Source organism: Pantherophis guttatus, chromosome 1 (genome assembly GCF_059756535.1).
Source record: "Pantherophis guttatus breed Tessera chromosome 1, ASM5975653v1, whole genome shotgun sequence".
Classification (NCBI taxonomy): Eukaryota; Metazoa; Chordata; class Lepidosauria; order Squamata; family Colubridae; genus Pantherophis; species Pantherophis guttatus.
The window spans coordinates 28639427-28666343 of record NC_142063.1 but is presented as its reverse complement, the minus strand read 5'-3'; the positions used below and the strand labels follow the sequence as shown (position 1 = coordinate 28666343).

The 26917-nt window shown below is 40.2% G+C and overlaps 1 protein-coding gene and 2 long non-coding RNA genes across 7 annotated transcripts; 1 reads left to right on the top strand and 2 right to left on the bottom strand.

Annotated features, from left to right (window-relative positions):
• Positions 1–122: 122 nt before the first annotated feature.
• GNPNAT1 (glucosamine-phosphate N-acetyltransferase 1) lies at positions 123–8102 on the bottom strand. 4 transcript variants are annotated; one of them, XM_034433378.3, is made up of 6 exons: positions 7960–8102; positions 3331–3507; positions 2794–2856; positions 2140–2267; positions 1997–2058; positions 123–1629 (listed from the first exon to the last, which is right to left on the bottom strand). In XM_034433378.3, exons 2-6 carry the CDS (start codon positions 3500–3502, stop codon positions 1482–1484), a joined length of 573 nt encoding a protein of 190 aa, XP_034289269.1. In that variant the 5' UTR covers positions 3503–3507; positions 7960–8102; the 3' UTR covers positions 123–1481. The 4 variants fall into 4 exon arrangements, with proteins under 4 accessions (XP_034289269.1, XP_087738087.1, XP_034289271.1 ...); XM_087881961.1 differs by having other exon boundaries at positions 7637–7964; XM_034433380.3 differs by lacking the exon at positions 7960–8102 and adding an exon at positions 7839–7883.
• A 7-nt stretch (positions 8103–8109) lies between these two features.
• Positions 8110–26732, top strand: LOC117675065 (uncharacterized). Of its 2 annotated transcripts, none has more exons than XR_004594105.3 (4): positions 8110–8195; positions 20847–20899; positions 23141–23219; positions 26645–26732. It is a non-coding gene; the product is annotated as an uncharacterized LOC117675065 (long non-coding RNA). The 2 variants fall into 2 exon arrangements; XR_004594106.3 differs by having other exon boundaries at positions 8134–8206.
• On the bottom strand, positions 13030–18547 carry LOC148116372 (uncharacterized). The gene is made up of 3 exons (XR_015733488.1): positions 18404–18547; positions 14898–14967; positions 13030–13493 (listed from the first exon to the last, which is right to left on the bottom strand). It is a non-coding gene; the product is annotated as an uncharacterized LOC148116372 (long non-coding RNA).
• Positions 26733–26917: the final 185 nt, after the last annotated feature.

The following is a 26917-nucleotide window of genomic DNA, read 5'->3' as shown; positions in this document are numbered from 1 at the left end:
ACACAGTAGTTTGAGAAGTAATATAATATTCCTTATCCAATATTCATTTAAAACAGATCGCTTTAATAACATTTCCCAAATTATAAAATATAAAATATCAGAAGAGAACCAATACATCAAAATAATCACAAACCCCATTTATTTAGGTTTCACAATTTTTTTTGTAAAATATTGAATAAATAATATTCAAATACCTTCAGAATTAGAGTACCTTAAAATATGAAATGGAATAACTATCCCTATTTTCTGTAGCTATCTGTGATTCAATTTTTGAAGCTAATCATTATAGTAGACTTTACCACATAACCTTATTTATAATGCCCATTATAGTTATTTCCTTCAAAATTACAGGAAAATGGGGAGTTGTTCTTGTTACCATCCAATAACATGCAGGGGTACTAAAAGTTAGTACTCTTCTGGCCTATCTGCATTCCTTTAGAAGTGCTCATTGTTTAACTAGAATTTTGCATTTTTAGAAGAGTTTTAGGGACATATGGATGCCTTGTACTTCAGAAACTGTCTTTAAAAACTCTTCTGTAGAAACAGAGCCCACTTTAGACATAGTCCTGGTTACTTCTAAAGAATGGATAAGCCAACATGGTATGTGTATAATGAAACAAAGCGCTAAATTATTTCTTCTAAAACAAAAATGAAAGCACAATGAAAAGTTTTTGTAGGATCTACCGAATACATTAGCAGACAATAATTATACTTAATGCAAATAAGATTTTAAGCACAAAATATCTCTGTGAAACTACGGTATATATTTTACAGAAAGTATATATTTAAAAATTGATAAATTTTGCATATCCAAGTTTTGCTTCAATTTTTGAAATGGTTCAAAACAGACTTCCCAATGTTTTGGGAAACAGTACTGACTGGAGATGGTAAGACCTTTGGTTGAACATATCTAAAGGGCACCAAGTTGGAAAAGGTGAAGATGAGGTATTTCAATGTATCAGCCCAAGCATAGAATGCCACTTGTAATAATTTCTCTCCATTGTGAGTGCAATAGAACCAATAAAACCAAGCTACACATCTATACTAGGGATTATCCATTTTGAAGTGCATTAAAGGTCAACATAAAAGATAAAACTTGCAAGTTTTTTCCTTGTGACAAAAAATTACAAAAACATTTCCAACATACTAGTTACTATTCAGCTGCCAACAAAAAGCAGCACATTACAGAAAAGTGTAGGGTAAGGAAACAAAACCCATCCAATTACTTTGGGCTAGAAAGCATCCTTACCTTGCAAAGATGGCTCATGTCCTAGCTATCAAAAACAATATACTGCTGAATAGGAAACTTCTTATAATAGGTTACCTTGGTAACAAGGAACCCTAAAATCAAAGTCTGCAGCATAGTAGTCTCATATCTATTCATTATTTATTTGCAGGGAATTTGCTTTCCGAAAAGAGAAGTCAGTAGTACAAGCTCCTCCACCAATAGTTGATTAAAAGAGATGACAGCAGGAAATTCTTTAATTGAAGAACCTTTGGTACATATAGTTTTCTTCAGATACTGAGTATCCAAACTTTGTATAAAAAGCTACATTTTTCGGCAGACACTCGAGAGTAATTTTGTAGCAATTCAGTCTCTTGCTTAGCAATGTAAGAGTTGACATCAATCTTTAAAAGAGACAATAAAAAGAAATAAAGATTAATTTTGCAGGATGTGAGGACAACTATTTGAGACTGCATCTAGTAAGGGGGCATGTCCATTTATACCCACTACTATTACTATCAAATGATAGCTACAATGACAGTGCTGGGCAAACTTTAGATGACTGGAAACTTGCTTCCTCAAAAGGAAGCAGCTGGCTAGAATGAAACTAGTTTTGAATTACCTGCAAAGTGCTACCTATATGCCAGGTGAATACCAGAGGTTTGGCATGTAGAATGTGTTTGCTCACAGAATTTTGTTAGCATTTAAGAGGCCTCTAGACATTCTTTAAAAGTTCCTAATTATAAGTAATCACAAATATGAATTACTTACAGTTTCCCAAGCTGTTTTCCTCTGCAATCTCCACTTACAACAACATCTTCTATTCTGCCCCTCTGAAAATAAATTAATACCATTTTAAAAGGTCAAGTTCCAGAATGTATCCAGAATGCGTACTTTTTCTTCAGTGTACATACCTTTGCGCATGAGTGAGTGAACTTATGTTCTATGACTAAGGTTGCAGTAGCTACAATCGCTCCTAGCTTAGTATCTTCCACAACTGTAACATAGTAGTCCCCAGAACTCCGCATGTGTTCGAAATTTTCTGTGGAAATGTAGGCAGGAATACGAATACTATTGGTAATGGATTCAATAGTTCCTCAGTATCAGGCTTTCTTGCAGCTCTGTCATGTTTGCTAGCTCAGGATGCACTGCACCTGAACTGGGACAAGCAGATGAATAGGATTGTGAGAGGATTCTATGGGAAAGGCAAGCATGTGTATTGACAGCATGGTCAAACTGGCAGACTGCCCACAAACTGCAATTACTTCAGTTGCTATCTAAGCCAGAGCTATGGAGCCTAGGAGCCAATTGATCCCTCACTCCCACAATCCGCCTGCAACACAGAGAATAAAAAAATGGGCAATTTTTTTAGGGGTGGGTTCTGGGCAAAATAGGTGTTTTATCCTCTTCCAACCCACGATCAAAATACAGGAAACTTTAAGTGGTAATGTAAACTATTTTTCCAAACTTTTAAAAGGGGTATCTTAAGGAGTTAATCACTACAGCATTTCTGCCACTGAATTTAACTTTCCATTTTTCCAATAGCAAAAAATTAAAGAGATACTCACCAAGGAATTGCTGGGGGCTAACAATTCCAGTTTCAGTCAGTTGACCTAGAACTTTTAAAAAGCCTAAAAAAAAATGTTTTCATACTTTAGGATGTCCTTAGACAAAGCCATCAATAGAGTACAGAATGAAAATAAAACTCCACAAATAATATAATAGAACCAACACCATGACATTCTGTAAACAGTAATAAACAATAAACCCCACAAAAATATTTAAAGATGCAGAGAATAAAAATATTCAGATTCTGTTGTATCTTTTAAGCTGAATAGGGACCATAGGGTCATAAAAAGTTTTTTTTTTAAATGCTACATATTCTCAGCTTCAAAAGATTACTGTTCTCCACTCGAAAGTCATCATCTGAATTGTTTCTGAATTTTATCTGGATTAAGAGAACAAATGCTTTGAAGCTTATTCCTTTTACTCTGCTAATAGAATCTAGCAATTCTAAGGTTTATGTCAATAAACTTGCAATTTCACACAATCATTCCTATTTAATTCAACCACAAAACATAGTTCAAAGTAAGTAAATACGGTACCTCTGTTAATGTCAGCACTGCAAAGAGGTCTTAGAACTAAACCCTCTCCTGGATCCTCGGGAGAAATAGCAGGAGAAAATGTTGCAGTATTTTGGGTCCAATCAAGTTCTTTAAGAAGGTGAGGATCATACATTGGTGTGCTCTCGAGTTTTTTTATTGCAGCAGGCATCATGGCAACTGAAATAGAAGCAAGAACCATGGAAAGTGAATTACACCTTAATTCACACATTTGTCAATATTGTAAAATTGGAGAAGGAAGGGATTCTATCATTTAATTTTTTATCACATTATCATTCACAATAACAATTCACAAATACTTTTCAATTCATCTACAGTATATCTCCACTGATCACTTTACCTTGTGCAAAATCTTTTCAAATTAGCATCCACTTTCTGGTTAAGAAACATGATATATGTACTAGAATACATAAAGGATCATTTGAACTAGTGTCTATGTGCAGAGAAAAAATATAGACCTGGGGCTTCCCTTGTTTAAATTTTAGCTACCTAGCTCATTTTTGCCTTTAGTTAAAATTAAAATATTAAACTGATACATTCCACTCAATAGTAGGGCAAGGATGGCTATAATGCAACAAAGTAAATATTAATGCAATATTTACTTATCATTAGATATATTTGTTGAACTAAAGTATAACAGGATCTTAGGTTTAAACATTCCAAGCATTGCATAATTTATATATAAATATACATATACCTATGTATGTAATGTCTTCGGCTTTGTGCTTGTGCCCTTGCACAAGCACGAAGCCGAAGACACATGCGCGTGCAGCAAGGACTTTGCTGCAAATTATATTTACTATCTAGTCAGATACATTTATTTTCAGAAAAAAAGAATAAAACAGGTAGGGTAATATTAAACTGAGAGTCATTTTGATGTAGTGATTTAAGGTACTAGGCTAGAATCACAGAGACTTGAATTCTGATTTCTAGTCCTTTATTAGGCACAAAGCCAACTGGGTAAGTGGGGCCAGTCATTCATTCAGCTCCAGTAAGAAGGCAAGGGCAAACCACTTCCAAAAATCTTGCCAAGAAAGTTGCTTACCAAGAGTCAAGAATGACTTGACGGCATTGGCAAAATACAGTTTTATTCTTTCCCCAGTTTGGAATAAGCCTCTTTGAACCAACTGGGATTTATTTCTACCCAAGACCACACCTTCATTCTTTCCAATGCAACAGGATGTTGAAAATATATTACATACAGTTGCAAGAAAAAGTATGTGAACCCCTTGGGATTACGTGGAGTTTTGCATGAATTGGTCATAAAATGTGCTCTGAACTTCATCTAAGTCACAACAATAAAAAAACACAGTCTGCTTAAAATAATACTACACAAATATTAGATGTTGCCATGGTTTAATTGAACATAACATGTAAACATTCACAGTGCAGGGAGGAAAAAGTATGTGAGCCCCTAGCCTAATGACTTCTCCAAGAGCTAATTGGAGCCAGGAGTGAGCCAACCTTGACTCCAATCAGCGTGATGATATTGGATGTGTTGCTGACAGCTGTCCTGCCCTTTAAAAACACACACCTGTTTTGGGTTTACTGGTTTCAAGAAGCACTGTCTGATGTGAACCGTGCCTTGCAGAAAAGAGCTCTCAGAAGACCTGCGATCAAGAATTGTTGACTTGCATGAAGCTGGAAAGGGTTACAAAAGGATCTCCAAAAGCCTTGATGTTCATGTGTCCACGGTAAGACAGACTGTCTACAAATGGAGAAAGTTTAGCATTGTTGCTACTCTCCCTAGGCGTGGTCGTCCTGTAAAAATGACTGCAAGAGCACAGCGCAGAATGCTTCATGAGGTAAAGAAGAATCCTAGAGTGTCAGCTAAAGACCTACAGAAATCTCTGACACTTGCTAACATTTTTGTTGACACATCTACAATAAGGAAAACATTAAACAAGAATGGAGTACATGGGAAGACACCACGGAGGAAGCCATTGCTGTCAAAAAAAAATATTGCAGCACGTTTGAAGTTTGCAAAAGAGTACCTGGATGTTCCACAGCACTACTGGCAAAATATACTGTGGACAGATGAAATCAAAATTGAGTTGTTTGGGAAGAACACACAACACTATGTGTGGAGAAAAAAAGGCACAGCACACCAACATCAAAACCTCATCCCCCCCATGGCGGAGGGAGCATCATGGTTTGGGGTTGCTTTGCTGCCTCAGGGCCTGGACGGATTGTTGTCATTGATGGGAAAATGAATTCCAGAGTTTATCAAGACATTTTGCAGGAAAACGTACGACCATCTGTCTGCCAACTGAAACTCCGCAGAGGATGGGTGATGCAACAGGACAATGACCCAAAGCATACAAGTAATTCAACAAAAAAATGGCTTCAACAGCACAGAATACGCCTTCTGGAGTGGCCCAGTCAGAATCCTGACCTCAACCCGACTGAAATGCTGTGGCATGACCTTAAGAGAGCGATTCACACCAGACATCCCAAGAATATTGCTACACTGAAACACTTTTGTGAAGAGGAGTGGTCCAAAATTACTCCAGATCGTTGTGCAGGTCTGATCTGCAACTACAGGAAACGTACAGGATCTGCAACTACAGGAGGTTATTGCTGCCAAAGGAGGGTCAACCAGTTATTAAGTCCAAAGGTTCACATACTTTTTCCTCCCTGCACTGTGAATGTTTACATGTTATGTTCAATTAAACCATGGCAACATCTAATGTTTGTGTAGTATTATTTTAAGCAGACTGTGTTTTTCTATTGTTGTGACTTAGATGAAGTTCAGAGCACATTTTATGACCAATTCATGCAAAACTCCACGTAATCCCAAGGGGTTCACATACTTTTTCTTGCAACTGTAAGAGAAATCAGGACTATCCACCTCTGTAAACAATCCTAGTACAACATTTTTGTGGTAGGAGACACCATAGAAAGAAAAACTGAATTCAAGGAAGGTTCATGGGAGAAGAAATTAATAAAATAAAATCTCAATGTAGCCCCGTGGCATGCAATAGCTCAGCACAGTGCCATCTCCATTCAGAGGATGTGTGAAGTAGGTAAGATGACCATCAGTCCTTTGATCACCACAGAAAAAGCACAAATGGCTTGACATTCAGACAACCTTTCAAACTGAACTTGAAACATAACTAATTTATGCTTATTCTTAGCAACTCTTATGTACAATAAGGCGGGAGTGGTTGGGAGAGGTACAATTCACAGACATCTAACCAATTACAGAATGAAGAGCAAACTCAAATGCAGTTCCAGAAGACTACAAGCAAGACAATATGGTCCATGAATGAACAGCTTCTCTTAATTACAGAATGCCACATGCAAAGACCAGGATTGAAAGACCACAAAAGCTATTTCTTTGCCTGTGTTTAATTACTGCATTTCCATGCAACTTTTGAAACCAAGTACTCTTTTAAGAGTGTCTTATGATGTGTCATGGCAGGAATAACTATTTATCGGATTTTTTAAAAAAAATCTCTATTTCAAAAGAAATTTTGAGGATATTTATCTAATTGATACGCCACCAATTTCATTCTGAGAAGCGACTCTGGGCAGTTTACCCAGCACAGGATAAAAGATAAAAGTCTTGTAACACTTTTATTACAGGACATGGAAGCATCTGTGGGGTCCTTGATGCTCTTTGAGTTTGGTTCCAACCAAGGAACCATTAAGACCACTCCCACCAATACTAGCAGGGCAAGCCACTAGTATATAAAAAAGAATAAACTCCACTCCCTACTAGCATTAATGGGGTTACCCATTTTGGTAATGAAAGAAAACAGCCAAACTCAGAGAGCACCAAAGAACCCCACAGTTCAATCCTGAGCTACAAATATTCTGTGCATCTGGTGTGCACAAGCAATGGAAAAGCAAACAAGGAAATGAACTGCTATAATTCTGCATTCTTATTTGTCAGTTACTTGAGAGTTAACTAATTATGTACAAACTGATTACAAACGACAGAGAAAACTGCTTTTCCTGAGCTCGCATTATGTGATCCATAGCATTACAGATAGACCAGAAGGTGGACATTTAGAAGTCTTGACTGCCCTTAGATTCTTAAATCTCTGTGAAAAGAAAGAGAGAGAAAGCAACAAGAGACCCTTGCCATTTTAGCTTTTAAGGATAATGTAAATATTGAATATAATTTAAATAACGGGCCAGGCTCACCCAGGATGCCTTCCACGATCCCGAGTGGGGTAGGGGTTTTTCGGGCATCTTAAGCAACCCGGAGCGACCTCTCGGGTCCACCAAAGGCCCAAAGGTCCCCCGAGAGGTTAGAGACCCTCTTAGGACTCCTCCTCACCGAAGCTCCGCTCCGACCCCGCAGGAATCCCGGAGAAAGCCGAACTGCGGCGTTTGCCTGGCCGCTCAGAGGAAACTTCCCCCCACCCCTTCACACAATCAGGAGGAACGACACGAGGCGCTAGCGAGGACAAGGTCAGATCCGAGGAAAGGAAGGCGCTCTGCACATGGTCAGAGGCGCTCTTGTTACTCGGCGAGCGCACCTTCCGTTGGGAAAGCAGATAACGGGGCTAGGAGCGTCGTCCGCGAGAAACTCCCTTTTCCCGCCTCACCATCTCCCCCACCCACCCACCGAACCACCGCGCGCGCACGTCAGTCACTCACCCCCTAACGGACTCCCTCGCTCGCGCTTCTCCTCCTTCGCGCGCACTCTCCCGCTCCCCCACGATACCGGCTTCCAGGCAAGCTCCGGCTAACCTCTCAGCGCGCAGGCGCAACTCAACCGACGTGGCAACTCCGGGAGGATTGTGCGAGGCTTCTCCTTTCAGACACAAGGGTGGTGAAAGCGACCAATCGGAAGCCTTCATCGTTGCACCGCCTCACTTCGTTACCCTCGCGAGGTGGGAAAATGGTATATGCCCGTCCACCCGGGGGCGCGCATGCGTGGCATTGTTTTTTTTTTAACGCTTGGTACGTTGTTTCCCCGTTGGTTTTTAAAATCTTTTCCCCACCCTCATCCTGATCACTGTTTTGGAGAGTCTCGCGTTTATTTTCCCGTCATATAAAATGGTCTCAGGAAATACATGCCGTTTCGCCACAGTCATGCGGATTCTCGGCGGGTGTAGCATTTCCCCCCACCCCACCCCCCATTCAGTCGTTTCCGAGCCTCGGAGACTGCCTGCAGTTTTCTAAGCAAGGTTTTCCTTAGCCGCTTTAAATTATACCACTGTAAAATGGTTTTAATGATTTTAAGCCGAAGTTAAGCCTATAAGGTTATTGGACTTCAACTCCCATAATTCCTGTTTAGCCTTGTCGTGGTTCACGCAGGCAAGGAATTCTGGGAGTTGTGGGCCTGGTCGGTGATGAAAAATTTCAATGACCACTAGATGGCAGCAAAGAGCCAGAGTTCGCTGTATTCCTTGCCTTCTATTTGTAGCGGTTACTCGGATATTTGCACCCCAGATTTGATATGGTATGGTGTGATTATAGTAAGTGCATCTGCACAGTTCATGCTAGATTCATAGGATGTGCGCAATCAAGGAGAACTTTCCCCAATTTGGTGACATTCAGATATGTTGAAATATATAATACCCATTATTTTGGCAGTGGTTTGCTCTCCAAGCTTGTTTCAATTTAATTTCTGAACGTTTGGTTACCACACTAGGTAACATCATCAGATGGATTTTCTTGTCCTATTCTCAGTTTATAAATGTCTTGTGCTGCCAGGTTATTTTATTGGATTATTAAGCAAAAGCATAATTGCTTACTATTTAGATGGGGGACCCTCTAGGAATCCCAGGTTGGAAATCCAGAGACTGAAAGGAAAGCAATAGCAAATCACTTCTATAAGGTTGTCAAGATAATTGCAGTTGCAGTCTCATAGCATTTTTTTTTTATTCAGACCTCAAAATCATCGTAATGTATACTACTGATCATTATTGTTATTTATCTTCATGATTGCTGATAAATTAACTTGTCACAGCCCAGAGTTACATGTGAGATGGGTGTCCATATAAAATATTCAAATAAATAAAATGAATAAATCAAGCTGAAGCTGAGTTCCACAGCATCTTTGCCTTTTTATTATTTTAATCTGAAACTTAGGACAAGCATATAACCTACCTGTGAGCTACAGTTCCTTATCCCAGCTGGCATATAGAGGCATGAATAAATGTATGTAACAGCTTAGTAGTTCCATGATGGACTTCTTCCTTACATCTGTAGGAAGAAATATCCTTCTGGATTCAGCTCCAAGTGGGGAAAAAAACACTGGAAACATGGAGACTGCTTGGAAAGATGGTTTAATGGTGGACAGGATCACATGGTTTGAGTTCCTGATCAGAAAAAGGCCAAGACCCAGTGAGTCCCTGGGTTTTATGCCCTCTCTGGCTTTGAACTTCCTGGGGCCCCAAAAGAGTATCCTGATTGGTTGTCAGACTCCCAGGGGGTGGGGGTCTTAGCTAGCCTTGCTGGCTGATGTAATCTTCCCAAGTGCCATGTGGTGAGTTTCTGTTGCTAGATGGGTCCTATTGTGTTGCAGATGATGGTCCATTGACAAAGATTGAGTTTCTGCCTCTGGCCCATTGATAAAGGGTGGGGGGGCAGGAAGGTGGGAGCTGCTTCGTCTTTAAAACATGCTTCTCCGTTTCTCATCCAGAGAAACAAATTTCTGCCTTTTTAATATTTCCCAAATTTTTTCATTCTTCTAGGAAAGGGGTGGGTGCTAACTTCCTACACATCCTTTCTGCGTCTTTCATCTTGTACTATTTCTTCATTCTCATGAGTCACCTATTACTATGGAAACATCCAAAATGATTCAACTTTTGATGTAGACAATCCATCAGCGTTACCCAAATATTCATTTTTGGACTAGCCACACCCAAAAGAGCCCTGCTCTTTCTCCCACAGAATTCAAATATTATTTGTAAACTCTATGGAAACAGTAAACTAGCCTTCCTTTGCTTTGATACTTTCCAGTTATAATGGACTACATTTCCTATCATTCTCAGCCTCCATAAATGTTTATTCCATACATTATCAAACAGGATCCTGTAAAGCAGGGGTCTCCAACCTTGGCAACTTTACGACTTGTGGACTTCAACTCCCAGAATTCCTCAGTCAGCGCATGCTGGCTGAGGAATTCTGGGAGTTGAAGTCCACAAGTCATAAAGTTGTCAAGATTGGGGACCCTTGCTGTAAAGGATGAAACTCAGTAGAATCCAAGGATTGAAGGATACAAGATATTCCAAAGGGAAACACACCAGAGGCCAATGAAACAGGAGTGGCCTTAATTTCCTGACAACGAGAATGGTTAATAAATGGAATAGCTTGCCTCCAGAAGTTCTGGGAGTTCCATCAGGTCCTATCCTATCCTATCCTATCCTATTTTCTATTGTTGATTAATTTGAGCATGAGGGCACAATTGAGATTGTTTGGATAAGAATATAAGAAAGGGGAAAATATTGTGAGTGTGGGGAGGGAGAGGTTGCTATAGATTTATCAAACTAGGCAGGTCTCATGAATCATATTATAGAACATTTGTGGAGGCGAAACCTAGGGATGGGAATGGGAGATTCAGATATTGTTAGGAAAAATCAAGATGGCAGGGTTTCCAAAATATCTCACTGATCTTGCTGATAGTTTCATTTTCTAGAAAGCTGAAGAATAAACAAGGGGATCTGCCAGATTCAAGTCTAACCAATAGGGAAGAGTTTGTTGAAGAAATAAAGACAGTTGCAACCTTGGGGGAAGTGATCGTATTATTATGGAGTTTAGAATATTACTGAAAGAGAAATTAGAGCATAGTCATATGCGCAAACTAGATTTCAAGACAGCCAATTTCAAACTTAAAAGAAATTCTAGGAGGATCCCATGGATCGAAATCTATTTTGTGACATCAGATTTTTTTATGAAACTCACCCAATTTTGTAAGAGGGAAAAAGTAACACCCATACAATATATTTATCTTTTGCTATGGATACTGATTTCTGGACTGCAGATTCTGTGTGACATTTTTCCACAAATTAATGTCTCACAGATTTTTGGAGTTAAAATTTCCATCCGCCTCATTAAGTATGACCACCACATTGAGGGGATTAATAGAAATTATGATTTCAAAAGCTAGGGTAAGAAAGCCTACATTTTTGTTTCATGTTTTAATTCTCAAATACATTCCCTCCAATGGGAAATATTTGTAAGTGCCTTTAAAAATTCTCCATAGGAATCACATGTGCCACATCCATTTCCTGGAATAGCTGACATTTTAAAACATTTCCTCCTGTTTCAACGAACTTCTTAATAGGAAGATCTCCAGCCCTAATTCATCCCTGCTAAATTTTTCTTAAGGATAGAAGTTTTGCAATAGGGGCTTTGTAAAAGGACTTTATCCAAAGAAATATAGGGTAGAGTCACAGAAACATACATACTCCTTAATGATATCTAGTACACTGTTTCCCAAACTTGGCAATTTCCAACTGTGTGGACTTCAAATCCCAGAATTCCATAGCCAACATGGCCCTCATTGAGAATTCTGGAAATTGATTGACATACCTGGAAGTTGCTGTGGTTGGAAAACACAGGTTTGGTCCAAATCAGAAAAGCCATCACTGAAACACCTTGGTTATTTCTATAGAAAAATCTAATAGCTGGAAGAATAATGGGCATTTAGTCCTTAATTTTTACACAATTATATTGCAAATGTCAAATAATGATCTAGTTCAAATATCATGCTAAACCTGGGATTGATTTTACACAATACGGTAAATCATATGGTTTCTTTGGTTGTGATGTGAAATGCTGTGTGAAGTCGGCCACCATGCTCTTTAAATATGGTAATTCAAAATGGAATTTGACTTCCTGAATTTTTCCCAAGACAAAATTCCCTTAGGAACAAATAAGCTTTCTGATCCTACTAGAGTGGGATTGGGGAAGCAAAGGGGTGTAAGGAAACAGGAAATACCATGAGATTCCACAAGGGAGGAATTTGAGATAAACTTAATCTACACTGGCTTTATGGTCCAGGCATCTGTTGCTACATTTATCATTTCCTTGGGTATCAAGTATAACTGAATGGCAAAAACTATTTCTTCTTCTTTTATATCTTACATCACTTGAAGAAGCTAAAGGAAAACGGTCTGTTCCAATTCTACACATATTGTTAATGATTTAATGTTCAGACAAGAATTTTGGTAGAAGATTCAGTAGCAGTTTCGTGAATCATACCTAACTTGCCACTATGGATGAGTCTTAGTTCAACAGGAAAAGTAGTGGGGAGATGAAGGAAAAGGTAATCTGGAAAGAAAGCATATTTGATCGACAAGTTGCCTATAACTCTGGGACAAGAAATATCATTAACTGACCACTGCAGTTTATGATCATGAATCCTGAGAACCAGCTAATTACTGCATTCAGATGGAGGATCATCCCTGGAAGGCTGCATTGTTCCTCTGAGGGGATTAGCCTTAAGTACCCCTTGTCCCACCATCCAGGATATATCCAGAATATGAGGTGCTATGATAGTGACATAAGCAGAAACATTCTAAAGTACAAAAATCCTGTTTAGATGGAGAAAGAATCTTGTGTTCCCAAAAAATGATTACATCGTGATTTTGAATGCTGGGGAAAATTTTACATTCCCAATTAGAAGTTTCCCAATTCCACACAATCAGTAACAACTGTTCAATTATTCCATTGTAAACAGATACCCAGAATGAAACACGAATGTAAGACCTCAAAAACAGCTCACTGGGATAATTTTATAACTCCTTATAAACTCCTTACTCACTGCAGACTTGCTTCATTGTGGTTTGTGCAATGTGTTGCAAGTAGCTGGAGTCATATAATGCATTATAACAAAATAAAACAAATTGTGTTAAAGCTTAAAGGGTTAAATGAAGTTCCCATTTAAAAGCATTTAGGGACCAAAATTCATAAGTGAAATGTCTTTCATCCCAATTTGACTTTTTTATCTTGTCTACTCCAGTGTTTCTCTAGTTAAATTAGGAAAGTTTTATCATTGTATTTATGCAACTAAATGAGATGGTGCAGTTCATATTATAGTAATAATGGCCATCTGGCATTCTGCAGCATTCTTCCCCGATCTGGTGTCCTCCAGGAGTGCTGGGATTATTGTTTCCAAAATTTGGGAATTCTGAAAGTTGGGAATCCTCATATATCTAGGAATGTTTCATAGATCGCTTCTGTCAAGAAAAATACACAATGCTCACTTTAGCCCAATTGTCAATAAATAAATAAATAAATAACACATTGTAAGCCGCCCTGAGTCTCTGGAGAAGGGCGGCATATAAATCAAATAAAAAAAAAATGCATAGCTAGCCTAAAAAACCAATTCTCTGAGACTCCTAAATTTCTTAACAACACTAAATTAAGTTTACATAGTGGGATTTACTTTTAAGTAGATCCATTTAAAATAGCACACTGCATCAGAATAACTAAATAGGTTGACTGTGCCAGTACTACTGCTTGTATCTCCGAGATAGTAGCAACAAGGCTTGCAAGGTAATCTCCAGATTACAGATCCTGCCTCACATAGAACATTATAAACATTTTTGGAGTACCATTGAGATTTGGCTGTGTTTGTGGCATGCAGGCCAAAATGTTCCAGATTTGATGATCCTTGTCTTTATCATTAGTAAAGAAAGGCTATATGTGGCGTGGATACAATTAAAGTGGTAAACTAGCTTACTTAAAGAAAAACCAATGATCATGTGTGATGTGCACCATATGACACCCAGTCTTACGACTCTAGTAGAAAGAAGTCAACCACTGGGGAACACAGTTTATACTGGCATACTTTTTGGCCAGCATAAAGACTGAAGGAATACAGTCATAAAAAACATTATCTTCTGTCCATGCCAGTCTTGAGCTTTGTCAGCAGATGTTTTTTCTGACTTTTTCATGCTCCGGAATCCAGATGTCTGCTTTCAAGAAAACAGAGGCCGGCAAAATCTCATCCTCTCTTGTCCATTCTTGGTATCCAGAAGTTTCCTCATGAACCTCTCAAATCTTCTTTGACCCCCAAAGTGGTTCTATCAAAGGATCTTACTTGGCCAGAATTTTTCCCCTTCTAATCCTAGGGGATTTTCTATAGGAAGCATACATATATAAACAACAGTCCCACCCCCATTTATTATCAACATCTCACATTCCAAGATATGCTATCTCTGAACAGGAATAGAATGTTGACATTATTTCTGGTGCAATTCTTGTAAATGATAGTCATTCTGATTAAAAGCATGGACTGGAAAGGTCTACCAATACAGCTAAATGCTGAGGAATGGGTGGATTCCAGCTCCAGCAACATCTGGAGGGCCACTGCTTCTCTTCCTCTGATTTAGAAAGTGGCATGTTTTCTGTAGATATGTTTCTTATTCTATCTCATGCCAAAGGCAATGAAGTAACTGAATTCTTGTTGAGATGAAAGAATTCTGCCATCTTCCCTTCCATCTGCTTAATAATTCTTGATCAGTTAATAGACCCACGTTCAGTGAGCACTTGAAATACTGTATGTGCCTGATATTAATTTAAAGCTATTCTTTCTGGAACCCTATTCTGAAATGGTTATGATACAGTATTATGCTTACATGCTTAACATTTAGTTACCAGAGAAAGGGATGACCAGGAAATCATTATGTGAAAACAACTTCTGCATGCCTAAGAAAAAAAAACATATTTGCATGGAGAATTGTTAAAAACACACACCAAATATTGACTAAATTAATTTCATATATTTTTATGTTTTAGATGGTAAGATGTTTCCTAGTGCCAATTTTGCTGCAATTTTCCTAGTGCCAATTTTGCTTCAACAGAATAGCAATATGGTAGCAATATGATGATTTCTTTGATAATATATATACCATGGAATCCAATTTATAATTACTCTGAGTTTATAAAAAGCCACTTTCTTGAAGTTCAAGATACAGGCTTAATTATGCAGTTTTTAGTTTTTCTTTTTTAAAAAAGTCCTGCATCAATGCATGTTTCCTTCAGTGTTCCTGCTTGTTCTACTCAACAAAGTCTTTCTTGAGGGCTCGTTGGTGTTCTCTGAGCTTGGTTGTTTTCTTGCAGACATTTCATTACCCAAATTAGGCAACATCATCACATATTTGGATAATTAAATGCCTGAAAATGTCATAGAGCACCAAGAACCCCTCATATCAACCCTGAGCTACAAATATTCTCCTTTAAAATCTTTCGTATTGATTAGCATTGCCAAGAAGAGCTGATCTTCCTGTGATGTCCTCCATACTCTAAAGAAAAAAGTTATCAGCAAGGCAAGGCAAGGAACCTACTTGACCAAAGCTATTTCCCAACAGTTGAGGATAACTGAAATCTCCCATCACTACAACTTCATACTTCTTTGAAATTTTGGCTGCGTGCTTTTTGGAAAACATTGATTACACCAGGGGTCTCCAAACTTGGCGACTTTAAGATTTGAGGAATTCTGGAAGTTGAAGTCCACAAGTCTTAAAGTTGCCAACCTTTGGAAACCCCTGGTGTACATCTTCTTCATGAGGGGAAAAAAACCAGTAGTGATGAATTTATATTTTTTTTCCCCATATTTATGGTTTACATTTTTTCTTCCCATATCTTTTAACTCAGATGCTCTGTACAAGTTTGCAGAATGCATTCCTTTCAGGGGTGATATGCTACTGGTTCGGACCGGTTTGACCGAACCAGTAGTGATGGCGGCGGTGGTTCAGAGAACCGGTAGCGATGGCAGCGCAAGGCTCCGCCCATCTGCCCGGTCGTTGTTACTTCCTGGTTTTAACCAGGAAGTAACCTGTTTTTTACCTTCTGCACATGCGGCGCATGCACTTCCGAGCCAGTAGGGAAGGTAAGTAGATTTTACCCCTGATTCCTTTGGATTTTTGAGAGGAATGGATGTTTTTAACACACAGCATCATACTTCTTCCCTTTGTATTTATTCCATTCTTTTTGAACAAGGAGTATCATTCAGTTGCTAAATTCCAGTCATGGGAGTGATCCCACCAAGTCTCTGTTGATGTTAAATCATACTTGCCCTTCTGCATGTAGAGATCAAGCTCATCTTTTCATGATTTCATTCACTTTTGCATTAGAATGAACAGTCAGAACAGGGGAGCAAACATTTCCACAATCAGAGAAGGAAGCAGCTTTCTATCTCTATTCTGCCCTCTTGTGCTCATCTGGATCTTGGCAACTCAGCTCTGTCGCACTACCCATTAGAATAGACGTAGTTAATGAAGACCATATTATTTGGGAATAAACTCTTTTGCGTAGCAAAATCACTTTCTGAGCAGAAATTCAGAGAATTGCTTTGTGTGGTTAGGTCCCTGGCAATCCTCAGCAGTTTTCTTGTAACCATTTGCAGTTCAAAACCCCACCTATATTTTTGGTTCACAAGCATATGAATAATATTTGAAACAACTACAAGGAAAAAAAATTGCAGCACTTATGCCTGGTAACTTCTCATTTCTATGCATCAGCTATACATCTCCACCCCAGACCACCCCAATGATGCCCTTGCTGTGATATCCCTTTGCCTGGAGGCCGTGCGGATCTGGATGGGGAGAAACAAGCTCAGACTCAACCCCTCCAAGACCGAGTGGCTGTGGCTTCCGGCGTCCCGGTATAGTCAGCTGGTACCATCACTGACAATAGGGGATGAGATCTTGCTCCCCACAGAGAGGGCCCGCAACTTGGGTGTCCTCCTGGATTCACGGTTATCTTTAGAAGATCATTTGACGGCCATGGCCAGGGGTGCCTTTTATCAGGTTCGCCTGATCCGCCAGTTGCGTCCCTTTCTGGATCGGGACGCCTTGCGCATGGTCACTCATGCCCTAGTTACCTCCCGTATGGACTACTGTAATGCTCTCTACATGGGGCTCCCCTTGAAAAGCACCCAGAGGCTCCAACTGGTCCAGAATGTAGCCGCACGGGTGATTATGGGCGCAGCTCATTACGCCCATGTAACACCTCTCCTACGCGAGCTGCACTGGCTCCCGGTGGTCTTCCGGGTGCAATTCAAGGTGTTAGTTATCACCTTTAAAGCGCTCCATGGCTTAGGACCTGGGTATCTACGAGACCGTCTTTTGCCACCAATAGCCTCCCACTGACCAGTTCGTTCTCACAGGGAGGGACTACTCAGGGTACCGTCAGTCAAATTATGTCGACTGGCGACTCCCAGGGGGAGGGCCTTCTCTGTGGTGGCTCCAACCCTTTGGAATGAACTGCCCCCGGAGATACGGGATATCCCTGATCTCCGTGCTTTCCGCCGTGCCCTCAAGACCCTGATGTTCCAACAGGCGGGGCTAAACATACGAACATGTGAATGATTTTTTAAATGTTATCTAATTCTGGGTTTTATTTAATTGACCAAACTAAGTAATAATTTTAATTAGCAATTTTATGATGTTTGTGTGTCTATATTTTTCTTGACTGTACACCGCCTTGAGTCCTACGGGAGAAAGGCGGTATAGAAATATAATAAATAAATAAATAAATAAATAAACAAACAAACAAACAAACAAACAAACAAACAAATAAATAAATAAATTTCTGAGCCATCAACTTACACAAGGAATTGAAACGACCATGGGCATTTCCCTTGATTTTCTTGCTACACATGCTTCATTAAGCTCCAACATGAAGTTTTTAAGAAGAGATTGGATAACCATTTGTCTGAAATGATATAGGGCCGTGATGGCAAACCTATGGCCCTCTCTGTGGGCATGCACGCCGCCGCCCCAGCTCAGCCAGCTGGTCATTGGGTTTCCAAGGCACGCCGGCCAGCTGGTCATCAGGTTTCCGGTGCTCTGGCGCACACGCCTTCTAGTTTGGCACTCTGTCCCTAAAAGGCTCACCATCACTGTCCTAGGGAGATACACCTGGTGGAACCCAGAAGAAGGGCCCTCTCTGTGGTGGCACCCTCTCTCTGGAACATCATTCCCCCAGATATTAGAATGGCCCCCACTCTAACACTCTTCTGGAGGGCGCTGAAGACCTGGTTCTGCCAGAGGGCCTGGGGAACCCAGAGCAGGATGGACCCCATCAGTTAAATGGCTCGTGTGATGTGATAAATATCTTAAATAAATTTAAAAAAATTGACCTCCAGTTGTCCTCTGATAAAGATGAGCTGACCAAGATGTTTATTTTTGAGTTGAGGGTTATGAGGTCTTTGCCTTTCTCATTATCCAGGGTCTTTAAGTAGAGTCCCTCTCCCAGCAAAGGGTCAAGTCTGCTTCCTGTGTAATGAAAACAGCCAATGAAAAGGAGAAATAGCAGAATACTCTGCATTGCCTAAATTTAGAAAAGGCAAATTCTGAGCTATTCTTTCAAAGAGTTATCTATGCAGAATTTTAAAAATGCAGGGATGTTGCAATATCTCCTTTACTCAGGACAGAGAAGAATTATTTCTTTTCAATTACGGCATATTTTATTGTTTTTTAGTTCCGGACGTGGTTAAAGGAAAAGTAAAGGCTGCCATAGTTTAGGAGATGCTGTGACAGGCAGACAGGCTCCAGCTGGATGCTTCCCATATTCTTTGCTGGAGAAGGAAGAGCCCTTTGGGATGTAGCACGATTAGTTCTAGACAAAGAGGTTCAGGAATTAAATGCTGAGCAGGGTTTCTGCCTCTTCCAAAAGACTCGGAGAACAACTGCATGTCCAGATTTGATTTCAGATACTTTATCCATATCTTCCACATGGATTTGACAACAACCCTCATAATACTTGACAAATTTCTGGGCAAGCTGGCTGAGAGTTGCTGTCCAAAACATCTGGAGAACATTGAATTGTTGAGCACTTCAGTAGACAATGGAGAACGACCACTCATTCGACTCAGAAAAAATATGCTTTCTCCTTAAATTTCTTTCTTTCTTTTAGCCTGGTGATGCAAAGAAGTATTCTGATTTCCTTTTTAACCTGCTCTCATTTAAAGGAAGTTTTTGTATCTGGATTTTTTTTTTCAGAGGAGAGGAGAATTTGGATGTAATTCACACGGGTGGGGTGGAGTATTCTTGCATGTCACCTATTGAGTTAGCAAATGGCCAAGAAATGGGTGTGAAAAGCTTATTTTCCCACTGAGCTAGCAATAGCACTTAGACTTATATAGCGCTTCAAAGTGCTTTCACAGCCCTCTCTAAGCGGTTTACAGAGTCAGCATATTGCCCCCAACAATTTGGGTCCTCATTTTACCCACCTCGGAAGGATGGAAGGCTGAGTCAACCTTGAGTCTGATTAGATTCGAACTGCCAAATTGCAGGCAGCCGGGAGTCAGCAGAAGTAACCTGCAGTACTGCATTCTTAACCACTGCGCCCCCGTGGTTAGATACCCCATGACTGGCCATCAGCAACCTCCCTGGCCTCTGCCATTCTAATCCCTGCAAGGGAAGACCCCATGGGGAAAATTTCTCCCCTTGGATCTTTTCAGGTTGGGAAGTGGGCAGCCAAAAAAGCTCCAGAATGATGTCTATCTGAAGATGGCACTAGCAACAGTAACAGGTTGGCAGAAGCTGGGACAAGTAACGGGAGCTCACCCCGTTACTCAGCACTAGGGATTCGAACCGCTGAACTGCCAACCTTTTTATCGACAAGCTCAGCATCTTAGCCTCTGAGCCACCGCGTCCCGTTGGCTAGCACAACCTTAAAACATGGAAAGAAAGCAGTAGTACAGAAGAGGATATTTGTAGCTCAGGGTTGAACTGTGGGATCCTTGGTGCTCTCTGAGCTTGGTGGTTTTCTTGTAGACATTTCATTACCAAACTAGGTAACAACATCAGTGCACTGATGATGCATATGTGTATTGATGATGTAATGAAATGTCTACAAAACACCCACCAAGCTCAGAGAGCATCAAGGACTCCAATAGGAAACACAGTGTTAACAATAATAATCGTTAAAATATTGGAAAAACAGCTTGATAGCAAACAGCAAGCCAGTTTCTGTATGTACTAGAATTTTAGTAAGGAACACCTGATCCTGAAAGGGACACCTGCATGTAACTCCCTGGAGTCCCAAAGTATTGAAGTTGCAGTTTCTGGAGAATAGCATTTTGGGGAAGAGAACTCTTTTTACCCTCAACCCATTTGGAGAGGATTGAGTTAAGAAAGGGGGGAAAATAGTGAAAGGGTTGCTTTGCCATTACTAAATAGAGATTAGCTTTGCCTGCTCTCTTAAAATATGCCAATCTAGGCATTATTTGCTTGGTAAATTTAATACACATGGGGAGTATAGGAAAACAGTCCCATCAAAAATAGCTATTTCCCCATCACCCCACCCACATTTGTGCAGGACCAGTGAGTCACTCTCATGAAGCTACTGGTCAAATCGGCCATAAAAGTCCCATGAGTCATCACACACACACACACACACACACACACACACACACACACACACACAAACCAGCTGGAGCTCATGTGGTTTTCATATGTGCTGTTTGAACTTTTTATAGTTTTAGATCACATGGCTTTATTATTCTGTTGCTCAGAATAACAGTTTGGTCTGTTTTTGCTTTTATCTTTTTTAAAAAAAAAAAACAAACTTAAAAACAGAAGCAGTTCCATTTCCAAGAGAAGAGCATAATCATAGCAGATGCCAAAAGCAGGTAAGCCTTCCCATTAGCATTCATTATCTAAACTTGTGTCACATTATCTCAACAATTTGAGCAGTCTCACCTCCTGTTCAGAAAAGAAAAATTACTAAGAACTGGATTAAGGGAGAACGGTTTCTTCACCAAATAATGGTCTGTTTGGCCAGAAGTTACGCTACCTGTGGTCCAATACAGTCAGGGGTGGGCTTCAAAAATTTTAGCAAGGGGCTCTCTGCCCGGTTGCTGGGTGGGCATGGCCATGGTGGGCATGGCCTAGTCGGCCTCCTGCACCATGGTGGGGGGCATTTTTGCCCTCCCCGGGCTCTGGAGGCTTTCCTCAAACGTCTGGGAGGACGAAAACAGTCTCCCCAGGCTTCAGAGGCCCTCTGGAGGCCCCTACTTCCAAACTTCCAGGTAGGCCTTCCCGAATTTCTGGTAGGCCCGTTTTTTGCCGCATCCAAAACAGGCCACGTGGGGATTCTTGGGACGGGCGGGGAGGGGTGGGTGGGACCAGCCAGGAGTGGGATTTGGGGGTTCTCCAAACTGCACAGAATCTTAGCTAGTGGTTCTTCTGAACCCTTGCAAACCAGGAGTGGGTTCTACTTACCTTTACTACCGGTTCGCAACACATGCGCAGAAGCATTTTGATGACGTCGGGGTCGGTGGGCGGAGCCTCCCGCCAGTTTTACTACCAGTTCTATAGAACCGGTGCGAACCAGAGACAACCCACCATTGCTGCGAACCCCCAGCAGCCCACCCCTGAATACAGTAGTATATACCTGGTGGGCAATAGGCTAGAGAAATCTCTGGGAAAGTTTTTCCCACATCTGCATCACAGCCTCTCAGTTTAAAGCACCTTTCTTTGTTTCTGTTCTTAGTTAAACTTAAGAGGCACACTTTGTTCTTCTGTTGAAAGAAAAAGAAAGCAGGGATAACAAGTAAAATATATCTGAAATGCAAAAAGAGTCTTTTTGGCAGAGGTGAACATGTTTTTTCATCTTGATGGTATAATACTGAGTGGTGGGTGAGGACCACGTACATTTGTATGCAAATTTACCCACAATACCCCTCACCAACACCCTCCATGCTCAAACCCACCCACCCCCCGCAACTGTTTATTTTTTATTTATTTTTATATGCCGCCCTTCTCCGGAGACTCAGGGCGGCTTACAATGCGTTAAGCAATAGCCTTCATACTTTTGTATATTTTATACAAAGTCAGCTTATTGCCCCCACAAACCGGGTCCTCATTTTACCCACCTTAGAAAGGATGGAAGGCTGAGTCAACCTTGAGCCTGGTGAGAATTGAACTCGCAGTAATTGCAGGCAGCTGGATGTTAAATGCTGCCTTAGTAGGAGGCATTAGCCTCCTACGTCACTCAGGCTCCTATGCACTGTTTACATTTTAATAGGGTAATCCTCATCTTCCCGCTTCCCAAAAGCCACATAAAAGTGAGGAACATACACGACAAATCTAAGTGGCCAGAAATTTATCCCTCCTGAAAAAAGGGGGAGGGATAGACAGAACTGTGTTAGTTTCATACCTAAATCAAGTCTGGCCTTTAAAGAAGCAGAATAGAAAATGTATGCTTTTAAATTTTAATATTTGAGAAGACTCCTGAGAATATAATGGATAGCCATGAAAACAAATAAATGGATCACTGAATAAATCAACCAGAGTTCCCATTCAAGGCAGAAATGACGAAACACAGATCATTATATTTTGGGCAAATCATGAGAAAACCTACCTCTCTTGAGAAGTCTATAAGGCTGTGAAAATTGGTAGGAAGGAGAAGGGTGAACAAGCAGCAAGATGAAGCTTGGAGCATCCGTAGATCCACCCCAGTCTGGAAAATTTCCTTAACACTGGTGGTGAGGGCACTGCCGGAAAGACAACCATTAATGTGTGTTTATGTTGTGTTGCATGCTTTCAAAATCCAGACGTTTTCAAAATGCCACTTTATGAAACTTTAATGCAGTCTCTTGCTTCAAAGGAGGCTGAGTGATAGCATCACCCTTAAGCTATCCTAACTGTCACAATGTGTACTTGTACAGCTTCCTCAAATCTCAAGTTCTTGCAAGACTTACTTATTACAGGTTTGCATCCCAGCTGGAGCTTCTGAAAAGTCCCTGCTGGAGTGCAAAAGCTCAAACTCTGCTTCAGGGATAGGGAGCGGAAGAGAAAGGGAAGGAGGGAGGACCAAGCGGTGAATTTTCTCTGAATCTTCCAACAGTTGGTCTTCCTACTCTTTTCAGCAGATGGAAACAGATCATTTTCTCATGGGGTCCCTAGATGGCAGTAAAGAGTTACCACCGGCCCTTCTAAGAATCTAAGGTAAATCTCAGCACAATGGGAGAAAAATAGACTATTGTGTTTTATATAGCAATAGCACTTAGACTTATATACCGCTTCACAATGCTTTTCAGCCTTCTCTAAGCGGTTTACTGAGTCAGCATATTGCCCCCAACAATCATCTAGATCAGGGATCTCCAACCATGGCAACTTTAAGCCTGGCAGAGTTCAACTCCCAGAATTCTCCACCCAGCAAAAGCATTGGCATTGATATTCTCCTCCTTAAGCAAGTAGAAGCCACCTGTATATTAGAAGTCATAACTACACTACAAATTATGGCATCTGGTTGCAGATGCCATAATTTAAATTATTTGTTCTATATCTCTCACTGTTCATTTTCAGTAGTTGATGCTAGATTCTTTTTTTAAGAAAAGAGGAAAAAGGTTCTCCCATTCCAATTACTTGACATTTTGGGTGCTTCTTTATGGCTTTACCTGACTACTTATACCTTGAGAGCTATAGAAGGCTCCATTCTGGAATCACCAATCCCATACACAGCAAGCAGAAACATTTTGTGCACTATTTTTAAATAAAAGCTTTTCTCAAATCATGAATGGTTAGGAATCCTGCAGCATCAGTAGATCCACCCCATTGCAACTCCAATGTTCATTGATTAGGTTACCATACACCTTATGCTACATTATTTTCCTAATGGAAAGGCTGTGGTTAAATTGAACCAGTACAAAATTGAATTGCAGATGAATGCCTTCACACAGGTATTGGGCTACCATGGTTGCAGCAAAATGGAAGGGCACATACTTCATAAACTGAGGATCCCAGCTTATATGATACATTTACCCATGTTTTAACAATTATAATTTATTTAATTATAATTCTGGATTCACATGACATACTGAACCACAAATTAACTCCATGAGCTGGGTAATACACACTAAGCTAAATGAATTTGGCTAATTAATGTTCATTGTAATGGACAAAATCAGCTACTTTTATTAGCAAGAATTTTCCACCTGATAATCAGTGTAGAATAGACATCCAATTCAGTCATTGTTTATCTGAACCATGGTTTATGATGAGAATAATGAAATTTCTTTGGTTTGTATCGGGGTTGGGTTCTACTAACCTTTACTACCGGTTTGCAACGGGATCATACGCGCACGCTCGCTTCGCTTGCGCGCCTTGCTTCTGCACATGCGCAGATCGCCGATGATGACATCCAGGGCGGTGGGCGGGGCCTCCTGCCAGTTTTCATACTGGTTCTTGTGAACCGGTCCGAACTGGGAGCAACCCACCACTGGTTTGCATGTATACTGAGTCAAAAAAGTAGTCAAAAACATTTTGGCCTGGTGTGTTATGTGAATCTGTATGTTAACATCTGGCTCTGTATTTGATCCTATCACAGTTGTTGTCTCTTCAACCTCTGCCCGCAGTTTCTTACATAGTGATCACAGTGAGGCACACAATCCTGCTTTGATTAGCTGCGTCACTTAATTACTCAACTAGCCATTTCATTGGAAACTGCTGAGTTGATAGCCTACACAAAGATCAAGGCAATGCACCCGCACAACATAGAAAAGAAGGTGGTTGAAACAGCTGAAGTCAATGCTGGGAATTAGATACAAGAAGGAAAACAGGTCAGCCAAAGGCCATGGGAAGGAGGACAGCGTTTTTAAGAAATAATAATCTTGGTTCCAGTGGACAGTAAAGAATGCATGAAAACGATTACCTCATCTCCTACTCCAAACACACATATATTTGCTTTTAGAAAACTTAAGATTTATTTATTCTACCAAACATTCAAGGTGTGCTCCATAGCTCCTCCTATCCCTTACTCTTTAACGTAAGCTAGTCCAACAATAGGTTAACAAGGGACACAATATTTAGAAAGCTGTTGGACATCCTTAACTTTGGTGCTAATTTTGAGGATTAGAAGAACAGAAGGAAAGTTTTTGTTTAACAGGTCAAATGCCTATTTGGTTGCACATCCTGTTTCCCACAGTGGTCAACTAGATGCTTCTGGAAGTTAACAAGCAGGATGTGAATACAACTCTACATCCTCCGGCTTATGTCCTCCTGTGACTGGAATTCAGATAAATACTGGCTATATTCATGATCTGCTTAATCATGATTTATTACTAACTAGATTTCAGCTTTTAAAGAAAGCAGATGTCATGCTGCACAGAAAGCATAATTGGTGCCCTTAATATTAAAGCAGTTCTTCATAGGACTGGCTGACTTGATTTAGCTTTCCTTTCATATACAGCACGGGTGTCAAACTCATGATGTCACATTGTCTTCACATCACGTATCGCAACTCCCCCCCCTTTGCTAAACTGGGGTGGGCGTGGCTGGCGCGTGACACATCTGGCCCACGAGTTTAACACCCCTGATGTACAGGAATTCCCATGAAAACAATTGTTGGAGGTGGCTACCATTTTCATGCAATAGCCTCAAAAGAAGAATGGATGGATATGCTTTCATGAAACTTTACCTCAAACATGGTGCTTTCACATAGAGAATTCTAGAACATCTGAACGCAACCTTTGTTTTTCATGTTGATCCCCCTCTTACTGGTTATCTTGTCACATCATTTTAGAACAGTGCTTCTCAAGCTGAGCAACATTAATCATTAACAGTCTTTCCCCACTGCCAAATCCAATTCTGGGAGTTGAAGAGCACACAATTTGAAGTTGCCGAGACTGAAAAACACTGTTTTAGAATTCTTTTAATCATACCTAAGCACTGAAGGTGAACTTCACTTTTGTGTGTTTTGTCATTCACGATCATCTGAGCAATCATTATACGCTAAGAGTCAAAAAAAAGCACTGACAGCAGCTTCCAGCAGTCCCATTACTCACACAATTCTGTATGAAGGAGATATACCTTACTCTTTTCAACTCCCTCCCCATAAATACATTCTGACGTTTAATGGTTTTAAAACAATCAATTAGGCTGAAATCGATAATTATGCTTCTCCTTACAGAACTTTTGCAAGAATATAATGAAGGATGATACAACTATCCCCCAGCCCCAAGATAAAGTTTCATATAATTTTTCAGCTATTGTTATACTATACTTAATAAGAGTCAGATCTTGTTTGTTTGGTAATCTACATACCGTGTCACAGAGGAAAAAAACATCATTAAGTAATTATCCTTCCAGCAGAATTGATCTCTATAACATAGCTCTTTGATTTCATTACTCTTGCAAATCAAGGCTGCAGAGACAATGTTTAGCCCTAAACATTTATAGTCTGGTTTGCAGAACAGGTCAACTTATCTCCCAAATATAATTACCATTGACTTTGGAACATTTATGACTGACTAAATCTAGGAAATCTTATTATGGCCAAAAGGTTATGATTTTAATAAGAGGAAATGCAGCAGAAGCTATTTTTTTTTTGTGAAATGAATGCATGAAAGTGTGTCTCTTTGTATATTTACTAGTTATTTATTCCTGGATGTTGTCTGGAATGCAAAACCTGATTGATCTGCCGGAAAGAGGTTGCAGTTTCCAGAATGTGTTTTTCCTTCTTCAGGATTATATCCAAGGAAAAGAAGGGTCTTGAATCCATTTGAATTTGGTTTGGGATGAATGGGAAGGAGAACAAGTTTGCGTTTTGTCAAGGTTGATGTGACTTTCCTTTTTGAAAGTGATGATGGAATATATTTAATTTTACATATATTAAAGAATGGACTTCCTCACAAATGGTAAGCATT